Consider the following 25,327-nt stretch of genomic DNA (forward strand, 5'->3'; position numbering starts at 1 on the left):
GGCGAGCTCAATTTCCATCCCTGCATGTATGACATCATACCTGCCAGAGCTCCATGGCGATGGCACTGTCCAGCTGCACCAGGCGTGTCTCCAGGTGCATAGACTGGCTCTCAGGGTTGTTCAGGTTGATGGCCGTACTCTGGTTGTGGTGGCGCTGGATCTGACCCAGATGCATGCGTAGATTGTCGCACAGCTTCCGGAACTCTGCCTTACGGGTGTACTGAAGGCAGAACTTGAAAGCTGTGGAGCACATCAGGATATGGTTAGGATGCAGAGCAATATACATATCGTTTCATTTACATCAACGTTTAGAACACTGACAGTTGTTGACTTTAGCTTTAATTATGAACCATAATAAGTTGTGATGCACTGATATTACATTTTTGTCCGATACCAATATCCAATATTTTATTTGCCCCACAAAAAACTATACAGATAACCAATATTAAAACATTTTGCTGCCTTTTAAGCATTCTGGTACATTTAAATAGTTAAGACCGCTGCGTCTGTGTGTGTGTTAAGGCACTGCATCTCAGTGCAAGAGGCATCACTACAGTCCCTGGTTCGAATCCAGGCTGTATCACATCCGACCGTGATTGGGAGTCCCATATGGCAACGCACAATTGGCCCAGCGTCACCCGGGCCGTCATTGAAAATAAGAATTTGCTTTTAACTGACTTGCCTAGTTAAATAAAGGTCACACACACACACACACACTGACCAAAAAGTTATTTTGTTGGCATTTATGTATGTCCCCATTACCAGTAAAGCATAATGAAATCCTATTTCTTTCACTTACTTGCTGTGCTGTTTATTTGTTTATTTGTTCAGTCGTTTCATTCTAAACCAGGATTTCTATGGAATGCCGTTTGGGTCTTTGCATCTCAAAAAAGATACACGTCAAATAACACTTTTGACGTGTCAAATAACACAACATAATCTGTTTCAGTAGCTATAGTTAGCTAACTATATAGCTAGGTGTCATCATCTAAAATAACCCTAATTTATAAGACACTTCTTATTTGATTAATGGTGGTCGGACCCATTTATGTGAAGCTAGCCACAATAAGGATTAGCAACAATCGTGAACTTTGCGGTTAGCCTTCAAAATAAAAGTATGGCATAATTCTACTCTTTGTATTCATTTGGATCACTGTCAATTAAATACTTTTATTTTGAAGGCAAACCACAAATTCCACTATTGTGCCTAATCCTTATTGTGGCTAGCTTCACAACACACACGACCGATCCGGTCGAGCCTCACTAGCCCGATGAAGCTAGCTGGCTGCTTTTAACGTTAGCTTTGCGCAACAGGGTTAAGTAGCTGGCAAGCTACTTATTTTGAAGTTCAATTTCAATAGGCGAATAACAAGTGGCAACATAGCTAATACTTACTCACAAGGATTCCTAAATCATTGCTAAGAATAATGAAAATGACTGCAGTTTCTACTGGTCATTGTTTTCAGGCTGGTTGTATTGGTGCTAGCTAGATACCAAGCTAAAGCTAGCAACACCTGTTGCGGTCAAACAAATTATGCTTTATTACCAACGCGGTATTGTAAACACATAGTTCGTCGCCGGTGTTTGCTTATTTGCAGACTGTTTTGTCCAGCTTTGACAGTGCTACTGTATCTTTTTTGACATACAAAGACCCAAACGGCGTTCCATAGTATGTATGTCGTGAAGCTAATAGCAGTGACGCTACTACTTTGTAACTTCAGTAGGGCAACATCTGAAAAATAGCGCACTTGGTAGTGTGTACCGGTGCTCGACCAGTCGGTGAAAACCAACATCACCCACGACAGAGAACGGTTGATTGTCAAGGGCAATGATTTCCATTATCTTGGCTTTAATGGACTTCGCCTTTGAGTTGTCTCGCTGATATTGTCTTACTCTTTCAAATTACTGCTCGACTTGTTGACTGCTCGATCCACACAGCAAATGTGGGCTAGGTTAGGAATGCTGTGTCGCACATGTAGCGCAAAATTTTACGTGCCGTTATTACGTCATGTACCTACGTTACATAGGTATGCACGGTAGCTTTGACATCGGTTTTAACACAGTGTTAAACTAGACATCGGGCCGATTCCGATGTTGGCATTTTTAGCTAATATCGGGCGATTCCTTTATATTCACCGATATATCGTGCATCCCTAATAATAACACTTCATACTGTGATATAGTGACAGAGTGTGAGTAAACCTAACATTAGGAAAAAAACTAAGCCACAGCATACTACACTTACGCATCTCAGACTAATATATATTTCTAATAACAAGATTGTTAGATAATATCAAACCTACACTCAGACCAGGCACGGGTATGAAATTATTGTTATTTTCAAATACAATCTTTTTGGGCTTACTAATATTTTCCACCCCCCCCCCCCCCCAACCGTCCTCTCTGACAAAAATCTGCAGCGGCTGAATCTAGTTACCAAGCCCTCATGTACATCATCCGGGTGGAAAATGAACACCCGCCACGTGGGTAGATTTTGGCATTGGTGAAGGAGAATTGACTATTTCCCCAGCCACGTTGGCGTTTAACACAGCATTTGGGGGGGAAATAAATAAATCCAAAGCCCAAATGTAGAAGTTTAAAGGAGCAGCTGAACATTTCTGTCTCACCTAAATTACTCAAATATTTGGGTACATAGTGCTTGATTGAACATGGAACACTTCAAAAACTTTTATTCATAAACTTTTAGTCATTCCTTATCATTAAAACACTCAAATAATTGCATTGTGCTCCTAAACAGACGTATGTACTCACTGTAAAAAATGTCAGCATTAGAGCCCTGAACTAATAATAATAAATAAGACTTATCACTTGATTTGTGATGTTCAGTTGTAGAACTGTGTCTGTTTTACTATTGTATCTAAATGATTGGTTAAAAGACTCCGGTCACAAAAATTCAACAGAGCAATATACCACATTACTTCTTACTAGTAATACATTTATTGTTTTAGAAACACTACAAAGCATGTTCATCCATTTTTTGTTATTTTTGGTGTAATTAGATGGATTTTTTTTCTCTCCAGCTATCTGCCACAGCGGCTGTTGGACCAAAAAGTTAATTTCCCACCCTGTACATCATGTTTAATATACAGATTGTGCTCACCTTGTTGGGCAATGTCATGGTATAGGCGCTCCACCTTGGAGTTGTTACGCAGCAGGTCCAGGCATTGGCGGTAGGATTCCCACAGAAATTTCACCCAAGGAGTGAGCAGCAGACGGTCTGTACGATCCTGGGTGTCTTCACCACTCACAGCACTCAGAAGTACACTAGGATCACACAAGAAGATATGCATCAATACTTGAGCTCACAGAACTGCACCGTCAACATTGTGGGGTGGCAGGTAGCCTGGCGGGTAGGTGCTTTGGGCCAGTAACCGAAAGGTTGCTGGATCGAATCCCCGAGCTGACAAGGTACAAAATCTGTCGTTCTGCCCCTGAGCAAGGGGCACTGTTCCCCGGTCGCTGAAGACATGGGTGTCGATTAAGGCTGCCCTCCGCACCTCTGATTCAGAGGGGTTGGGTTAAATGCGGAAGACACATTTCAGTTGAATGTATCCCCCTAGTCAGTTATACAACTGTGGTGGTATACACCACCACTTGAATGGTTTACAGCAGAGGTGAAGCATGACTGTTAGCATGGTTACCACCATTAAAGGTACTAACAATAAGTGTGCAGATAGTCCAATATATCTGAATTATAGTATCAGCCCATCACAATAAAGTTTTAATAGCCCCATACCTCAAAGCTATTTCCTGGTTAAATAAATACCTCTCAGGAGTCTGGATGTTGTCAAGGTCCTCAATGTCCAGGACCATCTGCTGTGACTCCCCCTTGGCGGTCTCGGTCTTCTCCTCGGCCAACTTCAGGTAGGCTCGGACCACATCCTCGAGGGATTTGATGTTCACCTATATCATGAAATAGAGGCTCATGCTTAAAGGCCCAGTGTAGTCAAAAAATTGATTTTCCTATTTTTAATATATACACAGTGCCCGTCAAAGGTTTGGACACACCTACTCATTCCAGGGTTTTTCTTTATTTGACCTGTCCTCCACAATCACTTGACCTCAACCCAATTGAGATGGTCTGGGATGAGTTGAACCGCAGAGTGAAGGAAAAGAGGCCAACAAGTGTTCAGCATATGTGGGAACTCCTTCAAGACTGTTGGAAAAGCATTCCTCATGAAGCTGGTTGAGAGAATGCCAAGCGTGTGCAAAGCTGTCATCAAGGCAAAGGGTGGCTACTTTAAAGAATCTCAAATATAAAATATATTTTGTAAAATACTTTTTTGCTTACTACATGATTCCATATGTGTTATTTCATAGTTTTGATGACTTCACTATTATTCTACAATGTATAAAATAGTAAAAATAAAGAAAAACCCTTGCATGAGTAGGTGTGTGAGTAGGTGTGCCCAGACTTTTGACTGGTACTGTATAAAATGAGGTTGGAATAATACTGTGGAAATGATGATAGCTCTATTTTAGTGTAAGAGCTGCTTGAAAAGAGCGCCTGAAATTTCTGCCTGTTTTGGTGGGGTGGAGTTTCGGCCTGGCTGGTGGCATCACCAGGCAGTAAATTAGTTAATAGACCAATAATAAAGAGTTCCAAACCTTTCTGCCAATAACAGGTAGTTTTCAGTTTTCCAATCCCCACTCAGACCACTCCCTGACAGTCCAATCAAAATGATTGCTTGAGAAATTGCTCTTACTGAAAATCTATTTCTTTTTGACCATTTTAATTGAAAACAATCACAGTAAGATATTTATTTGATATTGAGATAAAAACGTATGCAGTGGACCTTTAACTCCGGCAGGTGAGTGACGAAGTAGGATAGGGCTGGGTGTGCTTCCACTGACCTGCTGGCAGATGTTCTTGTACTGGTAGAGACCCTCCTTTGCCAGGTGGCTCTTGCGCAGGTCAACACAGAGCTCCAGGTACTTGACCATGATGGGCTCGTGGATCTTCTGCCATGTTCGATGCTTTTTGCTCTTGATGACATCGTACAAGACATCCAAAGCTGGCTGCTTTTTGCCAACCTCCAAGAACTCTGTACAAACACAGCAAATTACATAAAAATGGAGGCAAACAGCATAATAGTTTGGAAGGTGAGTCAGTTGCTGCTAACATGTATATTCATGGGACACCAAATGGTTTAAAAACCAATCTGATAGTTGAAGGTAGAGCTATAAACCTAACCATTTAGCTAGCTACTCCTTAGCCTTTGAAAACCTGTCTTATTATACATAGGGTTTTCAGCAGTTAGCTTCCCCCACGGTTGGCTGCGTGTGAACTACAATTCCGACGCTGTATTTTAAAGTTTAGAAACGTCAATAACCATTGCTTGCAAAACAAAAATATACACTTACTGTACCAGTTTTGCACAGATCCATACGCTATGTGCCTCCAGTTGACAAACTACACTTCTTCCCCAGTTACCCTTACACACGTGTTAAGACTGCGCTAGATAGCTAATTGGCACTGGTGACCACCTATATCTTCCATCTGTCTTCCTTAACAAAAGATCCCCGACCAGAACATACTATCATCAGAGGCGCTAAAGCAGTTAGCGTCTATGAATGGGGTAGCTACTCCCCAAACCAGCTATATGTTGACTAACAACAACTATTGGTACTACTAAGCGACAATATAACGGCAAGATGTGTCAACTGACTCATTAATCCTAATTAAAGGTGACTAGCTAGCTAGCTAGCTACTGCAATTGATTGACAATCTTAGTATGGCCTTGTTTTGGTTATGCAATCTTTATTTTATTTAACCTTTATTTAACTAGGCAAGTCAAGAACAAATTCTTATTTACAATGACGGCATACCATACGACCAAACCCTAACCCAGACGACGCTGGGCCAATTGTGCACCACCCTATGGGACTCCCAATTACGGCCGGTTATGATACAGCCTGGGTTCAAACCAGGGTCTGTAATGACACCTCTAGAACTGAGATAGAGAGCTTAGTCCGCCGCGCCACTCAGGAGCCCAAAGACAATTCTAAAAAAACATTAACCAGCAGCACTTGTTGCTTTTCAGTTGATAGTTCCCGATTGGCGAAGCGGTCTAACAAGCTGACCACAGCGCTCTCCTTGCAAAATACATTTTGAAATCTACGTTATTCAATTATTGCACCCACACTGCTCGCGCGTGCCAACGAACATCTGCGTTGCCAAGGGCTAAAATAGAAGTCCTTTCGATTTCTGATGCAGATCGTGCTGCAAGTCCTGCCTCTCCCATCTCATTGGTTTATAGAAGCAGGTACCCACGTGCTATCTCCTCATTGGTTATACCCACGTAGGTGACTGAAAGATGAACGAGGTCAGTGGTGGTAATGCACCTATTTTATGAAAGTTGCCAATCGCAATATAAAGTCAAGAGAAGAAAATGCCTGGAAGGAAGAGAGATGACTAGAAACAATTCGGTTGACCGTTTTATGTGTGGATTAATTGGCGGAGTAGGGGACAGGTCAAAAAGCATTAAACATTTATGGCAATATAGCTAGTTAGCTTGCACTTGCTAGCTAATTTGTCCTATTTAGCTAGCGTGCTGTTGCTAGCTAATTTGTCCTGGGATATAAACATTGAGTTGTTATTTTACCTGAAATGCACAAGGTCCTCTACTCTGGCAATTAATCCACACATAAAACGGTCAACCGAATCGTTTTTAGTCATCTCTCTTCCTTACAGGCTTTTTCATCTTTGAACTTATATGGTGATTGGCATCTAAACTTTCATAGTATTACTAAGACTACCGGCAACACAGTTCGTCTTTCAGTCACCTACGTAGGTATAACCAATGAGATGGCACGTGGGTACCTGCTTCTATAAATCAATGAGAAGATGGGGGAGGCCGGACTTTCAGCTCGATCTGAGTCAGAAATAGAAAGGACTTCTATTTTAGCCCTTTGCAACGCAAACGCTGGTTGACGCCGCAAGCAGTGTGAGTGCAATAATTGAATAACATAGATTTCTCAATTTATTTTGCAACGCTCGCGTGTAGTCAGAAAGCACTGCAGTCCCTGGTTCCAATCCAGGCTGCGTCATATCCGGCTGTGATTGGGAGTCCCATAAGGCGACGCACAATTGGCCCAGAGTCGTCCGGATTTGGCCGTTGTTGTAAATAAGAATTTGCTCTTAAGTGACCTGCCTAGTTAAATCAAGGTAAATGTAAAAAAATATATATATATAATAGTTAACTAACGTTACATGTGGCCTAAACCGATTAGTTACGGACATCAAAGCGAGTTGGACAAATTGCTCACTGTGTCACTTCTAGTTAGCCGCGTATTATCTCAGCTTGACGATGACGGGATAAGTTAATACGTTAGCCCTTCAGGGCTAGGATGTGCTGATGTTTAAATGTATCTAGGTCAGTGTGAGCAAAGATGGCAGGTACTTTTTTCATGTCAGTGGGACAATCTGATTTGTGTTTGTGTGATTTTCGATTCCAAGCGGCTAATCTTGCTGAATTGGCAGGGCCATGACACATTTAATGTCATTGTGGGTGGTGGAACCCTAACTCTTAGGCCTAGTGACACTGGTGGCCTGAACGAGCGTATACTTGAAACATGGCTTCCCCGCCATGCGTAGCAAGCTGTTACGTTAGCCATGGCAAGCCAACAATGAATACACATAACTTGGGCTAGCTAGTGTAGCTTGCTAGCTAGCAAGCGATGACATCTAGGAAATTACCCTCTACGACTCACCATTTGCTCGTTTGAGAGCATTCTCCGGTCGTTGGAAATATGCCGGCATTTTATGACCTTGCTCGCGGAATGAAGAGAAGGTTGGTTTAGGTGAATTTTACTAATTTCACCGGTCCATCCGAGCCAGGCATTCACCCACTCTACAAGCTCCTGGGAAAGGAATTAACCTCGTGAGCTGGGTTGCCAGGTTCGAAAAAATCCTAACAGACGACTACAAAAACGACTACTCAAAACCCGCACTAAAAGGCATGAAAAATAGCCTAATTCTTCCCCCACAGCAAGAGGAGAGTTGCCACATGTATAGTAGTTACAAGTTTATCAAAATAATAATTATTGCAAACTATGACATGACATAATAAACTCATTTGCATATGTTGCAAGAGTAAATACAATTTGCCCTTATTAAACTCGTCAGATCATTTTCCATCAAGGAATGTCGAATTAACTCGTTTGACTGCTATGATTGAGCAATAGGGTATGGCCAATATACCATGGCTAAGGGCTGTTCTTAAGCATGACGCAACATGACGAGCCTGGATACAGGCGTTAGCCCTGTAATATTGGCCATATACCACAAAACCCCAGGGTGCCTTATTGCTATTATTAACTGATTACCAACATAAAAGTATTTTTTTTGTCATACCCATGGTATATGGTCTGATATACCACGTCTGTGGCTCGGCTGTCAGCCAATCAGCATTCAGGGCTTGAACCCGTTTATAATCAAGCAATAAGGCCCGAGGGGTTGTGGAATATGGCCAATATACCACTGCTTTGGGCCGCGTTGATTCGTACATAGGAACAGCCCTTAGCCGTGGTATATTGGCCATATACCCCAACCCCTCGGGCCTTATTTCTTAATTATAAACCTTGGAGGTGCCTTATTGCAACTTTAAAAAACTGTTAGGCTATTTTCTGGCAATTGTGCCTTTTATTATATGCCCAATGTTAAGACTCCAAACAGTTATAAATGGCCCATTTGACTTGTCGTTTCAATAGGCATCGACTACAGACAAAATTCTAGGTGTATGGTTGTAATTCAACTTTGCCATGGTTTGCTGAGATAGATGCAGGTAGCCTATAGCCCCAGATAGGCCTACATCTTATTTCAGATAGTCTACAGTAGTCTAAGCAAAATGTAAACAAGATGTAAAATGAAAGATTTAGCAGCTTGCTGAATTCAAATGGACTCTTTTGTTCAACATTAATAGTTTGGCGATTTCAAGGTACGAAGTGCGTGTGCTTCCCAATAGCCTACTAGAATAGGCTACTGAGGATTGAGTCGTAATTTCAATTACATATTAAATACTAATAATATGTATATGAACTGAATATGCTTGTCAACAACAGACAGTGTTTTAACATTTTTTCCTTTAGCCTAATCTGGTACTACTGTTACCATCAATCTAATGCATTCTAACAACTGATCTGAAATAGCGATGGCTTTGATAACTTCCAATTTAATTAACTAAACATGTCCGTTAATGATTGCATAATAACACAAGGCTACAACAACAATACACTGAAGTTATAGGCTATTTATTAAATCAGTTTGCCAACTCCAAGTAGACTACACAAGTGGCAAAAAATTGATTTGCAATGACTCCAGTGATAGTCATTTAAACATATTTATTGTATCAAATGGTAGCTTACAATGGCATGTAAAATCGGCAGCAACAGGTCACAGTGAAATAAATATATATATTTTTTTAAAGAGAAATGCGAAGACTGCCACGGGTCACTTAAGAGGTAAATAAAATAAAATGAAATGCTCGAGCAATACATTCTCACCCGTGACATCGTTTTCTAAGTATGCTATTACAGGATAATCACGAACATGGCAACCTTGCTCGTGAGCGGCCTACATCAGTAACGACATAAGTTCCCGTATGTACACGAAGCGCTTTTCATAGCTAGACAGGCAGTAAGTAGCAAAGTAAATAATTAAATATATAGTACCAGTCAAGAGTTTGGACACACCTACACATTCAAGGGTTTTTCTTTATTTGTACTATTTTCTACATTGTATAATTATATATTATTTTTCACCTTTATTTAACCAGGCAGGCCAGTTGAGAACCAGTTCTCATTTGCAACTGCTACCTGGCCAAGGTAAAGCAAAGCAGTGCAACACAAACAACAGCACATGGAATAAACAAGCGTACAGTCAATAACACAATAGAAAAAAACATTACAAAGTCTATATACAGTGTGTGCAAATGGCGTGAGGAGGTAAGGCAATAAATAGGCCATAGTAGCGAAGTAATTACAATTTATCAAATTAACACTGGAGTGATAGATGTGCAGATGATGATGTGCAAGTTAAAATACTGGTGTACAAAAGAGCAGAAAAGTAAATCATAGTGAAGACAAATAGTGAAGAATAATAGTGAAGACCTCAAAACTATGAAATAACACATATGGAATCAAATAAAATCATTGTATTGGTCACATACACATGGTTAGAAGATGTTATTGTGAGTGTAGCGAAATGCTTGTGGTTCTAGTTCCGACAGTGCAGTAATATCTAACAGTAATCTAACAATTCCACAACAGCTACCTAATACACACAAATCTAAGTAAAGGAATGAAATAAGAATATATACATATAAATATATGGATGAGCGATGACAGAGCGGGCATAGGCAAGATGCAATAGATGGTATAATATACAGTATATACATGTGAGATGAGTAATGTAAGATATGTAAACATGATTAAATTGGCATTATTTAAAGTGTCTAGTGATCCATTTATTAAAGTGGCCAATGATTTCAAGTCTGTATGTAGGCTGCAATTTTGGCCCATTCCTCCTGACAGAGCTGGTGTAACTGAGTCAGGTTGTAGGCCTCCTTTCTCACACACGCTTTTTCAGTCCTCTACACATTTTCTATAGGATTGAGGTCATGGCTTTGTGATGGCCACTCCAATACCTTGACTTTGTTGTTCTTAAGCCATTTTGTCACAACTTTGGAAGTATGCTTGGGGTCATTGTCCATTTGGAAGACCCATTTGCAACCAAGCTTTCACTTCCTGAGGACATTTCTCCAAAAACTATGATCTTTGTCCCCATGTGCAGTTGCAAACCATAGTCCGGCTTTTTTATTGAGGTTTTGGAGCAGTGGCTTCTTCCTTGCTGAGCGGCCTTTCTGGTTATGTCGATATAGGACTCTTTTTACTGTGGATGTAGATGATTTTGTTCCGGTTTCCTCCAGCATCTTCACAAGGTCCTTTGCTGATGTTCTGGGATTGATTTGCACTTTTCGCACCACAGTACGTTCATCTCTAGGAGACAGAACACGTCTCCTTCCTGAGCGGTATGACGGCTGCTTCGTCCCATGTTGTTTATACTTGCGTACTATTGTTTGTACAGATGAACGTGGTACCTTTAGGCGTTTGGAAATTGCTCCAAAGGATGAACCAGACTTGTGGAGGTCTACAATTGTTTTTCTGAGGTCTTGGCTGATTTCTTTTGATTTTCCCATGATGTCAAGCAAAGAGGCACTGCGTTTGAAGGTAGTCCTTGAAATACATCCACAGGTACACCTCCAATTGACTCAAATTATGTAAATTAGCCTATCAGAAGCTTCTAAAGATATGACATTGGGGGGGTTCGTGACATTGCTGTATCACTTTAAAATATATATATATTTCACCTTTATTTAACCAGGTAGGCTAGTTGAGAACAAGTTCTCATTTACAACTGCTACCTGACCAAGAATAAAGCAAATCAGTTCGACACATACAAGAACACAGAGTTACACATGGAATAAACAAACTTACAGTCAATAATACAGTAGAAAAAGCCTATATACAGTGTGTGCAAATGAGGTAAGATAAGGTAGGTAAGGCAATAAATAGGCCACGGTGGCAAAGTAATTACAATATACGAATGAAACACTGGAGTGATTGATGTGCAGAAGAAGAATGTGCAAGTAGAGATTCTGGGGTGCAAAGGAGCAAGATAAATAAATAAATACAGTATGGGGATGAGGTAGTTGGATGGGCTATTTACAGGTGGGCTATGTACAGGTGCAAGGATCTGTGAGCTGCTCTGACAACTGGTGCTTGAAGTTAGAGAGGGAGATGTGAGTCTCCAGCTTCAGTGATTTTTGCAGTTCGTTCCAGTCATTGGCAGCAGAGAACTGGAAGGAAAGGCAGCCAAAGGAATTGGCTTTGGGGGTGACTAGTGAGATATACCTGCTGGAGCACGTGCTATGGGTGGGTGCTGCTATGGTGACCAGTGAGCTGAGATAAGGCGGGGCTTTACCTAGCAGAGACTTGAAGATGACCTGGAGCCAGTGGGCTTGGCGTAGTGTACGAAGCGACGGCCAGCCAACAAGAGCATACAGATTGCAATGGTGGGTAGTATATGGGGCTTTGGTGAAAAAACGGATTGCACTGTGATAGACTGCATCCAATTTGTTGAGTAGTGTTGGAGGCTATTTTGTAAATGACATCGCCAAAGTCGAGGATCGGTAGGATGGTCAGTTTTACGAGAGTATGTTTGGCAGCATGAGTGAAGGAGGCTTTATTGTGAAATAGGAAGCTGATTCTATATTTAATTTTGGACTGGAGATGCTTAATGTGAGTCTGGAAGGAGAGTTTACAGTCTAATCAGACACCTAGGTATTTGTAGTTGTCCACATATTCTAAGTCAGAACCATCCAGAGTAGTGATGCTGGACGGGCGGGCAGGTGCGGGCAGCGATCGGTTGAAGAGCATGCATTTAGTTTTACTAGCATTTAAGAGCAGTTGGAGGCAAAGGAAGGAGAGTTGTATGGCATTGAAGCTCGTCTGGGGTTTAGTTAACACAGTGTCCAAAGAAGGGCCAGAAGTATACAGAATGGTGTCGTCTGTGTGGATGTGGATCAGAGAATCACCAGCAGCAAGAGTGTCATCATTGATGTATACAGAGAAGAGAGTCGGCCCAAGAATTGAACTCTGTGGACCCCCATAGAGACTGCCAGAGGTCCGGACAACAGGCCCTCAGATTTGACACACTGAACTCTATCGGAGAAATAGTTGGTGAACCAGGCGAGGCAGTCATTTGAGAAACCAAGGCTGTTTAGTCTGCCGATAATGTGGTGATTGAAAGAGTCGAAAGCCTTGGCCAGGTCGATGAATATGGCTGCACAGTAATTTCTCTTATCGATGGCGGTTATGATATCGTTTAGGACCTTGAGCGAGGCTGAGGAGCACCCATGACCAGCTCTGAAACCAGATTGCATAGCGGAGAAGGTACGGTGGGATTTGAAATGGTCGGTAATCTGTTTGTTAACTTGGCTTTCGAAGATCTTAGAAAGGCAGGGTAGGATAGATATAAGTCTATAGCAGTTTGGGTCTAGAGTCTCTCCACCTTTCAAGAGGGGGATGATCGCGGCAGCTTTCCAATCTTTGGGAATCTCAGACGATACGATAGAGAGATTGAACAGGCTAGTAATAGGGGTTGCAACAATTTCGGCAGATCATTTTAGAAAGAGAGGGTCCAGATTGTTTAGCCCGGCTGATTTGTAGGGGTCCAGATTTTGCAGCTCTTTCAGAACATCAGCTATCTGGATTTGGGTGAAGGAGAAATGGGGAGGCTTGGACGAGTTGCTGTGGGGGGTGCCGGGCAGTTGCCCGGGGTAGGGCCCAATTCTTCAGTTTTTGATTTGTTAAAAAAGTTTGAAATATCCAATAAATGTCGTTCCACTTCATGATTGTGTCCCACTTGTTGTTGATTCTTCACAAAAAAATACAGTTTTATATCTTTATGTTTGAAGCCTGAAATGTGGCAAAAGGTCGCAAAGTTCAAGGGGGCCGAATACTTTCGCAAGGCACTGTATATATATTTCACCTTTATTTAACCAGGTATGCTAGTTGAGCACAAGTTCTCCTTTGCAACTGCGACCTGGCCAAAATAAAGCATACCAATTCGACACATACAACAACACAGAGTTACACATGGAATAAACAAAACATACAGTCAATAATACAGTAGAACAAAAGAAAACAAAAAGTCTATATAGAGTGAGTGCAAATGAGGTAAGTTAAGTTAAGTTAAGTTAAATAAATAGGCCATGGTGGCGAAGTAATTACAATATAGCAATTAAACACTGGAATGGTAGATCGGCAGAAGATGGATGTGCAAGTAGAGATACTGGGGTGCAAAGGAGAAAGATAAATAAATAAATACAGTATGGGGATGAGGTAGATAGATAGATGGGCTGTTTACAGATGGGCTATGTACAGGTGCAGTGATCTGTGAGCTGCTCTGACAGCTGGTGCTTATAGCTAGTGAGGGAGATGTGAGTCTCCAGCTTCAGAGATTTTTGCAGTTCGTTCCAGTCATGGGCAGCAGAGAACTGGAAGGAAAGACGACCAAACTTGGAATTGGCTTTTGGGGTGACCAGTGAGATATACCTACTGGAGCGCAAGCTACGAGTGGGTGCTGCTATGGTGACCAGTGAGCTGAGATAAGGCGGGGCTTTACCTAGCAGAGACTTGTAGATAACCTGTAGCCAGTGGGTTTGGCGACGAGTATGAAGCAAGGGCCAACCAACGAGAGCGTACAGGTCACAATGGTGGGTAGTGAATGGGGCTTTGGTGACAAAACGGATGGCACTGTGATAGACTGCATCCAGTTTGTTGAGTAGAGTGTTGGAGGCTATTTTATAGATGACATCGCCGAAGTCGAGTATCGGTAGGATGGTCAGTTTTAACTATGTTTGGCAGCATAGGTGAAGGATGCTTTGTTGCGATATAGGAAGCCAATTCTAGATTTAATTTTGGATTGGAGATGCTTAATGTGAGTCTGGAAGGAGAGTTTACAGTCTAACCAGACACCTAGGTATTTGTAGTTGTCCACGTCATCTAAGTCAAAGCCGTCCAGAGTAGTGATGCTGGACGGGCGAGCAGGTGCGGACAGTGATCGATTGAATAGCATGCATTTAGTTTTACTTGCGTTTAAGAGCAGTTGGAGGCAAAGGAAGGAGAGTTGTATGGCATTGAAGCTCGTTTGGAGGTTAGTTAACACAGTGTCCAAAGAGGGGCCAGAAGTATACAGAATGGTGTCGTCTGCGTAGAGGTGGGTCAGAGAATCACCAGCAGCAAGAACAACATCATTGATGTATACAGAGAAGAGAGTCGGCCCGAGAATTGAACCCTGTGGCACACCCATAGAGACTACCAGAGGTCCGGACAACAGGACCTCTGATTTGACACACTGAACTCTATCGGAGAAGTAGTTGGTAAACCAGGCGAAGCAATCATTTGAGAAACCAAGGCTGCCGAGTCTGCCAATAAGAATGTTGTGATTGACAGAGTCGAAAGCCTTGGCCAGGTCGATAAATACGGCTGCACAGTAATGTCTCTTATCGATGGCGGTTATGATGTCGTTTAGGACCTTGAGCGTGGCTGAGGTGCACCCATGACCAGCTCTGAAACCAGATTGCATTGCGGAGAAGGTACGGTGGGATTCGAAATGGTCAGTAATCTGTTTGTTAACTTGGCTTTCGAAGACCTTAGAAAGACAGGGTTGTCACACCCTGACCATATGTTGCTTTGTATGTTTCTATGTTTTGGTTGGTCAGGGTGTGATCTGAGTGGGCATTCTATGTTGGATATCTTGTTTGTCTATTTCTATGTCTGGCCTGATATGGTTCTCAATCAGAGGCAGGTGTTAGTCATTGTCTCTGATTGGGAACCATATTTAGGTAGCCTGGGTTTCACTGTGTGTTTGTGGGTGATTGTTCCTGTCTCTGTGTTTTGCACCAGATAGGGCTGTTTTTTGGGTTTCCACATTTATTGTTTTGTAGTGTTCGTGTTTATCGTTTTTTCATTAAACATGAATCAATATAACCACGCTGCGTTTTGGTCCGCTTCTATTTCACCACAGGAAAACCATTACAAGGGTAGGCTAGATTAAGGTCTGTAGCAGTTTGGGTCTAGAGTGTCACCCCCTTTGAAGAGGGGGATGACCGCGGCAGCTTTCCAATCTTTGGGAATCTCAGACAATACGAAAGAGAGGTTGAACAGGCTAGTAATAGGTGTGGCAACAATTTCGGCAGATAATTTTAGAGAGGGTCCAGATTGTCTAGCCCGGCTGATTTGTATGGGTCCAGATTATGCAGCTCTTTCAGAACATCAGCTATCTGGATTTGGGTGAAGGAGAAATGGTGGGGGCTTTGGCAGGTTGCTGTGGAGGGTGCCGGGCAGTTGATCGGGGTAGGGATAGCCAGGTGGAAAGCATAGCCAGTCATAGAGAAATGCTTATTGAAATTCTCAAATATAGTGGATATATCGGTGGTAACAGTGTTCCCTAGCATCAGAGCAGTGAGCAGCTGGTGCTCTTATTCTCCATGGACTTTACAGTGTCCCAGAACTTTTTTGAGTTAGTACTACAGGATGCAAATTTCTGTTTGAAAAAGCTAGCCTTAGCTTTTCTAACTGCCTGTGTATATTGGTTCCTAACTTCCCTGAAAAGTTGCATTTAATGTGAAATTAAAATCAGACGTTGTGTGAACACATAGTTCAATTAAATACAATTTTAGATACATTTATTGGTGATACATTGATATTCATCTTGAGGATAAAAGGAATTACAGCTCCAATATTTACATTTTGGGGGGGACCCAATCAAATCTACATAGAAAAGTTATGTTATAGATCTGTCATTCTCATTGAAAGCAAGTCTCAGAAGCAGTAGATATGTGCTATGTGTGCAATTCCTATGCTTCACGTTCTCAAATGTAGGTTTTGAATTTTAAATTAGGCTTTGTACACCTGCTTCAGACAGCTGAAAATACTATATTTTTTCTCATGGAAAATATATATTTCACAGCGGTTTAGTTGGTATTAGGATTATTCACACTATACTTGCTTGTTTTGTCACATAAACTGAAATTAGGCAAACTATTAGAATTTTAGCAACCAGGAAATGGTGGAGCGACACCTGCACAATGCATCAAAATGCAGCATCATATTCCATAGCCACAAAGTCAACATAGGCTATATATATGAAAACCTAAATAAGCCTTTTGTTCTTAAATTAAGCATTGGGTTAGGCATACAGTTAGCAGTGTGGTTAGGGCTAGGTTTAAAATACATTTTTCAGAAGATAAATTGTAGAAATAGGCGTGGTTTATTACTTTGTGGCTATTGGTGCGTTGAAGACAACTTGGAGCTCGGAAAAATACGAGGTCAAATCATGACGTCAGTGATCTTCAGGTCTAGAAAGAGGTTTAAGTTGGAATTCCGAGTTGCATGACCGTTCAAAACAATTTTTCCCAGTTGGAGCTCGTTTTTTCAAGTTCCCAGTTGTCTCGAATGCACTAAAGTCCAATATTTTTGATTTTAATATTGTTTTGAACGCGGCATATGGAAGCGAGCGACAACGGTTTCATTAGGTCACGTGGGTCGTCCTGGAGTACGAATGAAAAAATAAGCGTCATTAACGGGTCCAAGTCGCGCAAAAAGCTTCAAAATAGAGGTCTTCCGTTTACTTGAACAATCACAAATGATACATTTGGCTGTATCAAGATGCCTTATTCTGTTTCATTGTTCCTACCCTCCTCTTTTCATGCTATTGTAGGAGGTGTTAAGTCTTATTGTTGAGTGCTAGTGGTTACATTAAATACATTAAATACATTAAATAAAACATGTAATCGGTACATGTAATTATTTTAATAAGGGGACATCGAAATGTGTATTAAACAAATTGCTTTTGCAGTCTTCAATATACATGAGTTGACAACGAATTAATGATTGAAAGTTCAATATTGTTCATTTAAATTATCTGTAATAATAGTTTATTTTTCATTTCACTAGATGGCACTGTTCTCCATGTTGCTCATATCCAGGCAGGTCATGCATCTATGTCATTGCAGGTTTCCTAGAGGGGAAATAACAATAGGTCAAGTGAGTTAGATTTTCATTTTATTCACCTTTTAGTTTTGAATACAATAAAAATCCCATGCCAAAAATAACACAAAACACTGAATAGATTTTGTTCATAAACCATGCAAGCGGCACAATCATGAAATAAACATTGGGATTAAGTTATTTGGTGAGGTTCAATGCTATCCGGGATTATTGGGACATCCTTACCATAAACTCTAACCCCTACCCTTACCCTACCCCAATCCTTGTGTTAACCATTGCAAATTTCAACTTCAATGGGGTAGGGACTTCCCAAGGATCCCCGTCCAAAGTTATCCCTGGACGGGGCCAATGTGAAAATGTTATCTTCAAAACATGTTTAAATCCTGTTCTGTTACGAGTTGACAGTAGTTAGAAAACCACTAATACTTCCAGCAACAGTGTTGGTATTGTTTTTTACAGGGCACTATAACGAAAAGCGTTATCATTAGGCTATAGTTAAGAATAATAATACAGTGAATCTATATTTGTTAATTTTCAAATGTTTGAGTAACTTTTAACTATACGTTTTGTGATTTTTAAATCAGAAAAACGTCCTGTAACAGTTTTTCGGGGGACTTTTATTTAGAACATTTTACGTATGATCACATGACCTCAAATGCGATTGGTTCACAATGCTTGTGTGTTTTGAAAGCATCAATGTTAGCTAATCATTTATACATTTTGTAGATTCGCTAAATCCAATCGCAGATCTGGACCAGACACACGGTACAGTAACTGTACTTTCATCAACTTTGTGTGTCCTATACTGTAGCTAGCTAGAAGCCTTAGACTGTTATCATCAAACTGTGCATGGCTTCTCAAATCAAATGTTATCACTGTCGAACTACTTGTAGCTAATCATTCATTGTGGCTAATTTGTTGATTTCGGTATAGCCTCTAACCTGCTAGAGCTAATGAACATGTTTTACTCTTCTTTCGTGCTCATCCTATCTCCAAACAGTTAGGAACAGCTAGCTAGCTGTTCATTTGGTGAAAGTACTTCCTTGCTCAAGACGAGCTGTCATGAGTCCCTAATTGTCAACTCCCACAGTACAACAGAATTGTGATGGGATATGGCGGCACCAGAAACTCAGCTCATGTTAAGCGTTGGGTTAATTGGTAAGGAAAGACGTATCCTTCCCCTTTTCTAAGAATTTTTACCCTGCTTTTTTTGGTTGATGCGTGCCAAGTTTGCTCCTGTTCGGCTTTGACTGGGATCACATGATATCAACAAAGATTTGTTTAACTAACCCAAGATAGACCACAGCTTGTCGTTTCCAGGGAGCAAATTAATCATAGTGGGTAGAACCAAGCACGAGTTAGCGAGATCCTATTGGCGCGTGAACTGCCTGTGAACTGCGTGTATGCGATAACTCAATTCGTCTTTACTCTCCTTCTAAAGAACTACATTTGTAGAAACTTTGGCAAAGGGTGAAGTCTACAAAACTTAGTATGTTCTGTTCATAACAGATTCTAGTTTTGGGAACAGAACTGTATTGAGATCAAATGTTTAATTTATGAGAAGGTTTGCAGAATTTCGGCCAAAATCCATCTCCTTCCAGTCTTCTCCCACTGCCCGCCAGTGGGCTTCCTCTCACTACCATATTTGGTAGTCAGTGGAAACGCCAACCGGATGCTTCACATTTATACATCCAGGGAAATATCTGTCTCATTGTTCTATCTGTGATATCAATGTGATGAAGTATTTTACCATCTTTGATGTTACTTCCTGTAAGCATGAGAACAGATTAATTTAGTTAAAGATCTGGTAATATTGATAATAATGAGTCGTGAAAACAATATAACACGTTATTCTCATATTCTTCCCCACACAGAGAAAGATGTGAATGCAGACACCTTGTGGGTGTGGTGCTATCCCTCAGTCAGTGCTGAGCTCCGGGAGGTCCTACTCAGTAAGTGCTGTCTCAGACAGGACAGCCGAGGCTTGCACACTTTTGTGTTTGGCCAGTTCCGCCGTACCTGGTACTACATATCCACTGTAGAGGTGCAGGAACCAACCGCTCTAAAGAAGGTACAGTTAGTTTTGAAATTCTCCATTCATTTAAATAATTTTAACCTGTAGGTCTAATGATAAATTATATTGCTCGTATTTCTCTCTTTTTAGGTCACACATTTTTCAATAGTTGTCACAACAAAGGACTTCAACCCTGAGAAGTATGCAGCATTCAGTCGAGTACTATGCAGGTACAGCATACTACGCTAATGCACCCCCATGGCTAAATGTCTGCTTATTTAATACTTCCCCAAAACATATTTCTTCATTCATTTCTTCATGTGTGTTTTATCATTCAGGATATACATCAAACATGGAAGCCCCGTGAAAATGATGGAGGGTTACATTGCAGTCCTCACCAAAGGCGTCTGCCAGAGTGACGAGAATGGCTCCTTTCTCATCAAGGACTACGATGTCAGGAAGGCCTACTTAGCAGGCTCAGTGAAAGGTTAGACATGTACAAATATAAAACACTTATTACAGTATAAGGACATGATTGTTCATACAAGGTGCTTGACACTGTCCAGTTTCCTTATTGGTATGCAAAGAAGCATTTCCTTGAAGAAGCTGATCCCATTCGATTACCAGGATTAGGTAGACTATCTTGTGATTTACTGTTTCAGATGTGGTGTCCCAGTTTGGGATGGAGACCATCATCCTTTACACAGCCCTTATGCTAAAGAAGAGGATCGTGGTCCATCACCCTCAGGTTGAAGCACTGTTGGAGTTCACAAGGTGACTAAGGCAATAGAGAAAATGCACAGAGGAAAAAATATGGGCAACGATGTAACATGCGTTTCCCAAAACACCACCAGCGCGCAGAGAGGGAGAGTTCGCTAAGTGATCGAAAGAAACCGCTGCTTTCGGATCAGTTTTCTCCCGTTCAAGTCTTACCTTAACATTAGAATTATTCCACAATACTGATGACAGATCAGCCCCTATGAGATATTATCACCTATGGCTACAAATATTGAGGCGGCTTATTCTAATGCTTATCCTATATGCACAAAATTAAGATTTGACACATCGTTTGTGCACATGTAGGCAAAAATAACAGACAGTAGCATACAAATAGCTGAATTAAACTCAATTGAATTAACAAGAAATGTATTTCAAAATCATTGAAATATAGTATAGTGCCTATACTGTATTTATTTGAAGCATCTTATATCCTTCGCTTGTTTGTATCATTTGCAAAGACATTGGCAACTTTCTATTTGTAGTCACAATCGGTTTAAAGTTATCAGCAGTTACAGAAAGACAGAGAAACATCTTGATGCGGAAGGGCAAAAAAAGCATCTAACGACGCACTTAGCTGTTCTACTAGTGGTCTGAGGCCGTCGTTAAATAGCAAGCCTTTTCAAGTGCAACTTTAGTAACGATGGTTTTGGTAAACGGCTCTGAGATTTAACAATAGTCCTACGAAAGTTCTAACGATAAAGATTGCCTTAAGATGATTTGGGGAAACTGGGCCCAGACCTTTGACTGTTCATGGACTTCATTGTTGAAGTGGATTACAATTGATGTTTTTGAGAGAACCAGACATCTTCATATCAAATGTATGATTTTATTGTATTTTTCCCTCCTAGAGCTCTTCCGGCTCTGACATGGCACAGGAAAGACTGGTCCATTTTGCACCCTTATGTCCACCTGACTGACAGTGAGCTCGAGAATCTCAGGACGTGCACTGGTGAGGATGTCTGGTTCATTAGATCCACATTAAAGCAAACTGATTCAGACCACAGGGTCGTGTTCATTAAACACCAAAGAGAAGAACATGGACTGTAACAGTCAGGGACTTCCTTGACATGTCCAATAGAATGTTCATTTTCTCTTGCAAAATGTTTTCCTTTGTGTGTCCTAATGAACACAACCCAGATTCCCATTGTCTCCCAACAGTCAGTTCTACACACACACACACACACACACACACACACACACACACACACACACACACACACACACACACACACACACACACACACACACACAGGAAGACTCATGCAATAATTGACTTGCAGTACATTTATTTACTTGTCTGTTGTTTTGAAAACATGTTCCTTGGAGATTCTCAACGTAGAGTTCTGTGAGTACCCCCATCTGCACTGTCCCTGAAAAGCCTTATGGTGAAGAAATGAATAGTTGATTCACCCATATGCTCACTGTCTCTGCAGGGTACATCGCAGGATTTGTTGATCCAGAAGTGAGGAACAGATCGGACTTGTTTGACGTATATGTAAACCTCCCAGATAGTGAGATTACTATATCCCAGAGTGCCAAAGGTGGGTGTCTCAATTCTAATCTCCTTCCTATTACTGTAAAAGGCAGTCTGGCCAAAGTGAAGAATGCTCTGTATCTAAAAAAATAAATAACGGAATGTAGAGAAACCTTGCTACCTAGTCCTCCCTCAAGCATCCACCATTTCTTAAACAATATGATGTCTCTCCTATCTACTCTATACACCAAAGAGGCCATGTCTATGGGAAAGCTGCACAAAGACATTGGGCTCGTCATTGTCCAGTCTGCAGAGAATGCTGATAGAACAGACGGGCAGATTATCAAGGTGAGAGTTGAAAGTACACATGACATCCTTACCATTCATTCTTCAGTGATCAGAGGTGTGAGGTATGCATTTTCAAAGATGAACAGTGTTCATACAGTAAATATGTTATAATAAGTATCCCGGTATTTAGCACAATCACGAAAAAAGCTGTCTGTTTGCTATGATGTTTTCAGGACATTTCCATAAAGACGAGGGAGATCCTTGCTAACTTGGCGTCATTAGCCGAGGAATGTGAGAACTCTAAAATCACCCTGGAGACCTTAAAGCAGCGCCACTTCCCGCCTGCTACAGAGAACTTCCTGTTTCACTTGGCAGCTGCTGAGCAGCTCCTCAAGATATGACCCTTGATCTCCTACATCATGTAACATGCCATGTGGTGTGAGGACACTGAATATTAGCATAGGCATTCATCTACAGTGCCTTGCGAAAGTATTCGGCCCCCTTGAACTTTGTGACCTTTTGCCACATTTCAGGCTTCAAACATAAAGATATAAAACTGTATTTTTTTGTGAAGAATCAACAACAAGTGGGACACAATCATGAAGTGGAACGACATTTATTGGATATTTTAAACTTTTTTAACAAATCAAAAACTGAAAAATTGGGCGTGCAAAATTATTCAGCCCCTTTACTTTCAGTGCAGCAAACTCTCTCCAGAAGTTCAGTGAGGATCTCTGAATGATCCAATGTTGACCTAAATGACTAATGATGATAAATACAATCCACCTGTGTGTAATCAAGTCTCCGTATAAATGCACCTGCACTGTGATAGTCTCAGAGGTCCGTTAAGAAAAAGGAACACACCAGGCAGGTCCGAGATACTGTTGTGAAGAAGTTTAAAGCCGGATTTGGATACAAAAAGATTTCCCAAGCTTTAAACATCCCAAGGAGCACTGTGCAAGCGATAATATTGAAATGGAAGGAGTATCAGACCACTGCAAATCTACCAAGACCTGGCCGTCCCTCTAAACTTTCAGCTCATACAAGGAGAAGACTGATCAGAGATGCAGCCAAGAGGCCCATGATCACTCTGGATGAACTGCAGAGATCTACAGCTGAGGTGGGAGACTCTGTCCATAGGACAACAATCAGTCGTATATTGCACAAATCTGGCCTTTATGGAAGAGTGGCAAGAAGAAAGCCATTTCTTAAAGATATCCATAAAAAGTGTCGTTTAAAGTTTGCCACAAGCCACCTGGGAGACACCAAACATGTGGAAGAAGGTGCTCTGGTCAGATGAAACCAAAATTGAACTTTTTGGCAACAATGCAAAACGTTATGTTTGGCGTAAAAGCAACACAGCTGAACACACCATCCCCACTGTCAAACATGGTGGTGGCAGCATCATGGTTTGGGCCTGCTTTTCTTCAGCAGGGACAGGGAAGATGGTTAAAATTGATGGGAAGATGGATGGAGCCAAATACAGGACCATTCTGGAAGAAAACCTGATGAAGTCTGCAAAAGACCTGAGACTGGGACGGAGATTTGTCTTCCAACAAGACAATGATCCAAAACATAAAGCAAAATCCTACAATGGAATGGTTCAAAAATAAACATATCCAGGTGTTAGAATGGCCAAGTCAAAGTCCAGACCTGAATCCAATCGAGAATCTGTGGAAAGAACTGAAAACTGCTGTTCACAAATGCTCTCCATCCAACCTCACTGAGCTCGAGCTGTTTTGCAAGGAGGAATGGGAAAACATTTCAGTCTCTCGATGTGCAAAACTGATAGAGACATACCCCAAGCGACTTACAGCTGTAATCGCAGCAAAAGGTGGCGCTACAAAGTATTAACTTAAGGGGGCTGAATAATTTTGCACGCCCAATTTTTCAGTTTTTGATTTGTTAAAAAAGTTTGAAATATCCAATAAATGTCGTTCCACTTCATGATTGTGTCCCACTTGTTGTTGATTCATCACAAAAAAATACAGTTTTATATCTTTGTTTGAAGCCTGAAATGTGGCAAAAGGTCGCAAAGTTCAAGGGGGCCGAATACTTTCGCAAGGCACTGTATGTAATTATACATACAGTGGCATGTTAAGGAGAATGGGAAGAACTCAGGTGTTAGGTATTGCACACAATTGCATTCCTGACTCTTAACAATACTAACAGCCTACTTTTCACAATGTAAGAGACAAATGAGATATTCAGACATTTTCTTGTTTTGACAATAATACAATAACAACATTTACATAGCATTCCATAGTTCAGCAATTCAATAGTTAATCTTAAAACCGCTAACAGATTAATTTGAGTTCTCAAGAACCTTGATTTAGCATGTTAGATCTCTTTCTTTAATTCTGAAATATATGTGAAATATTGTATACTGAACAAAAATATACAATAAATGTAACAATTTCAAAGATTTTATTGAGTTACAGTTCATTTCAGGAAATCAGTCAATTGAAATAAATTAATTAGGCCTTAATCTATGGATTTCATATGACTGGGAATATTGTTGGTCAGAGATACCTTTAAAAAAAGGGTAGGGGCGTGGATCAGAAAACCAGTCAGTATCTGTTGTGACCACCATTTGCAGCACGACACATCTCCTTCACATAGAGTTGATCAGGCTACTAGTTATGGCCTGTGGAATGCTGTCCACTCCTCTTCACTGGCTGTGAAAGTTGCTGAATATTGGCGTGAACTGGAACACGCTGTTACACATGCCGATCCAGAGCCTCCCAAACATGCTCAACGGATGACAATGTCTGGTGAGTATGGAGGCCATGGAAGAACTGAGACATTTTCAGTCTCCAGGAATTGTGTACAGATCCTTGAGTCATGGGGTTGTGCATTATCATGTTGATACATGAGGCGATGGTGGCGGACGAACGGCATGACAATGGGCGTCGGGATCTCGTCACGGTATCTCTGCATTCAAATGACCATCGATAAAATTAAATTGTGTTCATTGTCCGTAGCTTATGCCTGCCCATACCATTCCACCACCACCACCATGGGACACTGTTAACATGGTTGACATCAGCAAACCGATCGCCCAAATCAAAGTTTATTTGTCACGTGCGCTGAATACAACAGTGAAATGCTTACTTACAGGCTCTTACCAACAGTGCAGTATCTGAGTTTAAAAAATAAATAAATGACGCCAT

The 25,327-nt window shown here is 41.1% G+C and overlaps 2 protein-coding genes across 10 annotated transcripts in view; one reads left to right on the forward strand and one right to left on the reverse strand.

Moving 5' to 3' along the window:
* Nucleotides 1-7,911, reverse strand: part of LOC139409852 (eukaryotic translation initiation factor 3 subunit A-like) — a 24,554-nt gene extending 16,643 nt beyond the window's left edge. For 6 of the 7 annotated variants that reach the window (XM_071155289.1, XM_071155281.1, XM_071155257.1 and 3 more), the window contains exons 1-5: nt 7,735-7,904; nt 4,876-5,066; nt 3,788-3,924; nt 3,122-3,285; nt 41-240 (exon numbers count right to left, since the gene is read on the reverse strand). In XM_071155289.1, the coding sequence (XP_071011390.1) occupies nt 41-240; nt 3,122-3,285; nt 3,788-3,924; nt 4,876-5,066; nt 7,735-7,783 (741 nt within the window). In that variant the 5' untranslated portion in view covers nt 7,784-7,904. Of the gene's footprint in view, nt 1-40; nt 241-3,121; nt 3,286-3,787; nt 3,925-4,875; nt 5,067-7,734 lie in introns of all 7 variants that reach the window. The other variant, XM_071155273.1, reaches the window with a different exon arrangement.
* Nucleotides 7,126-24,577, forward strand: LOC139409895 (DENN domain-containing protein 10-like). Of its 3 annotated transcripts, none has more exons than XM_071155314.1 (11): nt 7,126-7,189; nt 18,325-18,363; nt 18,599-18,756; nt 19,473-19,669; nt 19,763-19,842; nt 19,951-20,099; nt 20,275-20,386; nt 21,241-21,341; nt 21,826-21,933; nt 22,120-22,214; nt 22,388-24,577. In XM_071155314.1, exons 3-11 carry the CDS (start codon nt 18,711-18,713, stop codon nt 22,553-22,555), a joined length of 1,056 nt encoding a protein of 351 aa, XP_071011415.1. In that variant the 5' UTR covers nt 7,126-7,189; nt 18,325-18,363; nt 18,599-18,710; the 3' UTR covers nt 22,556-24,577. The 3 variants fall into 3 exon arrangements, 2 of the variants coding, with proteins under 2 accessions (XP_071011415.1, XP_071011403.1); XR_011634440.1 differs by lacking the exon at nt 7,126-7,189 and having other exon boundaries at nt 18,256-18,363; nt 22,388-22,851; nt 23,947-24,577; XM_071155302.1 differs by lacking the exon at nt 7,126-7,189 and having other exon boundaries at nt 18,256-18,363.
* The last annotated feature ends 750 nt before the right edge of the window (nt 24,578-25,327 follow it).

This window comes from Oncorhynchus clarkii, chromosome 1 (genome assembly GCF_045791955.1).
Source record: "Oncorhynchus clarkii lewisi isolate Uvic-CL-2024 chromosome 1, UVic_Ocla_1.0, whole genome shotgun sequence".
NCBI lineage: Eukaryota > Metazoa > Chordata > Actinopteri > Salmoniformes > Salmonidae > Oncorhynchus > Oncorhynchus clarkii.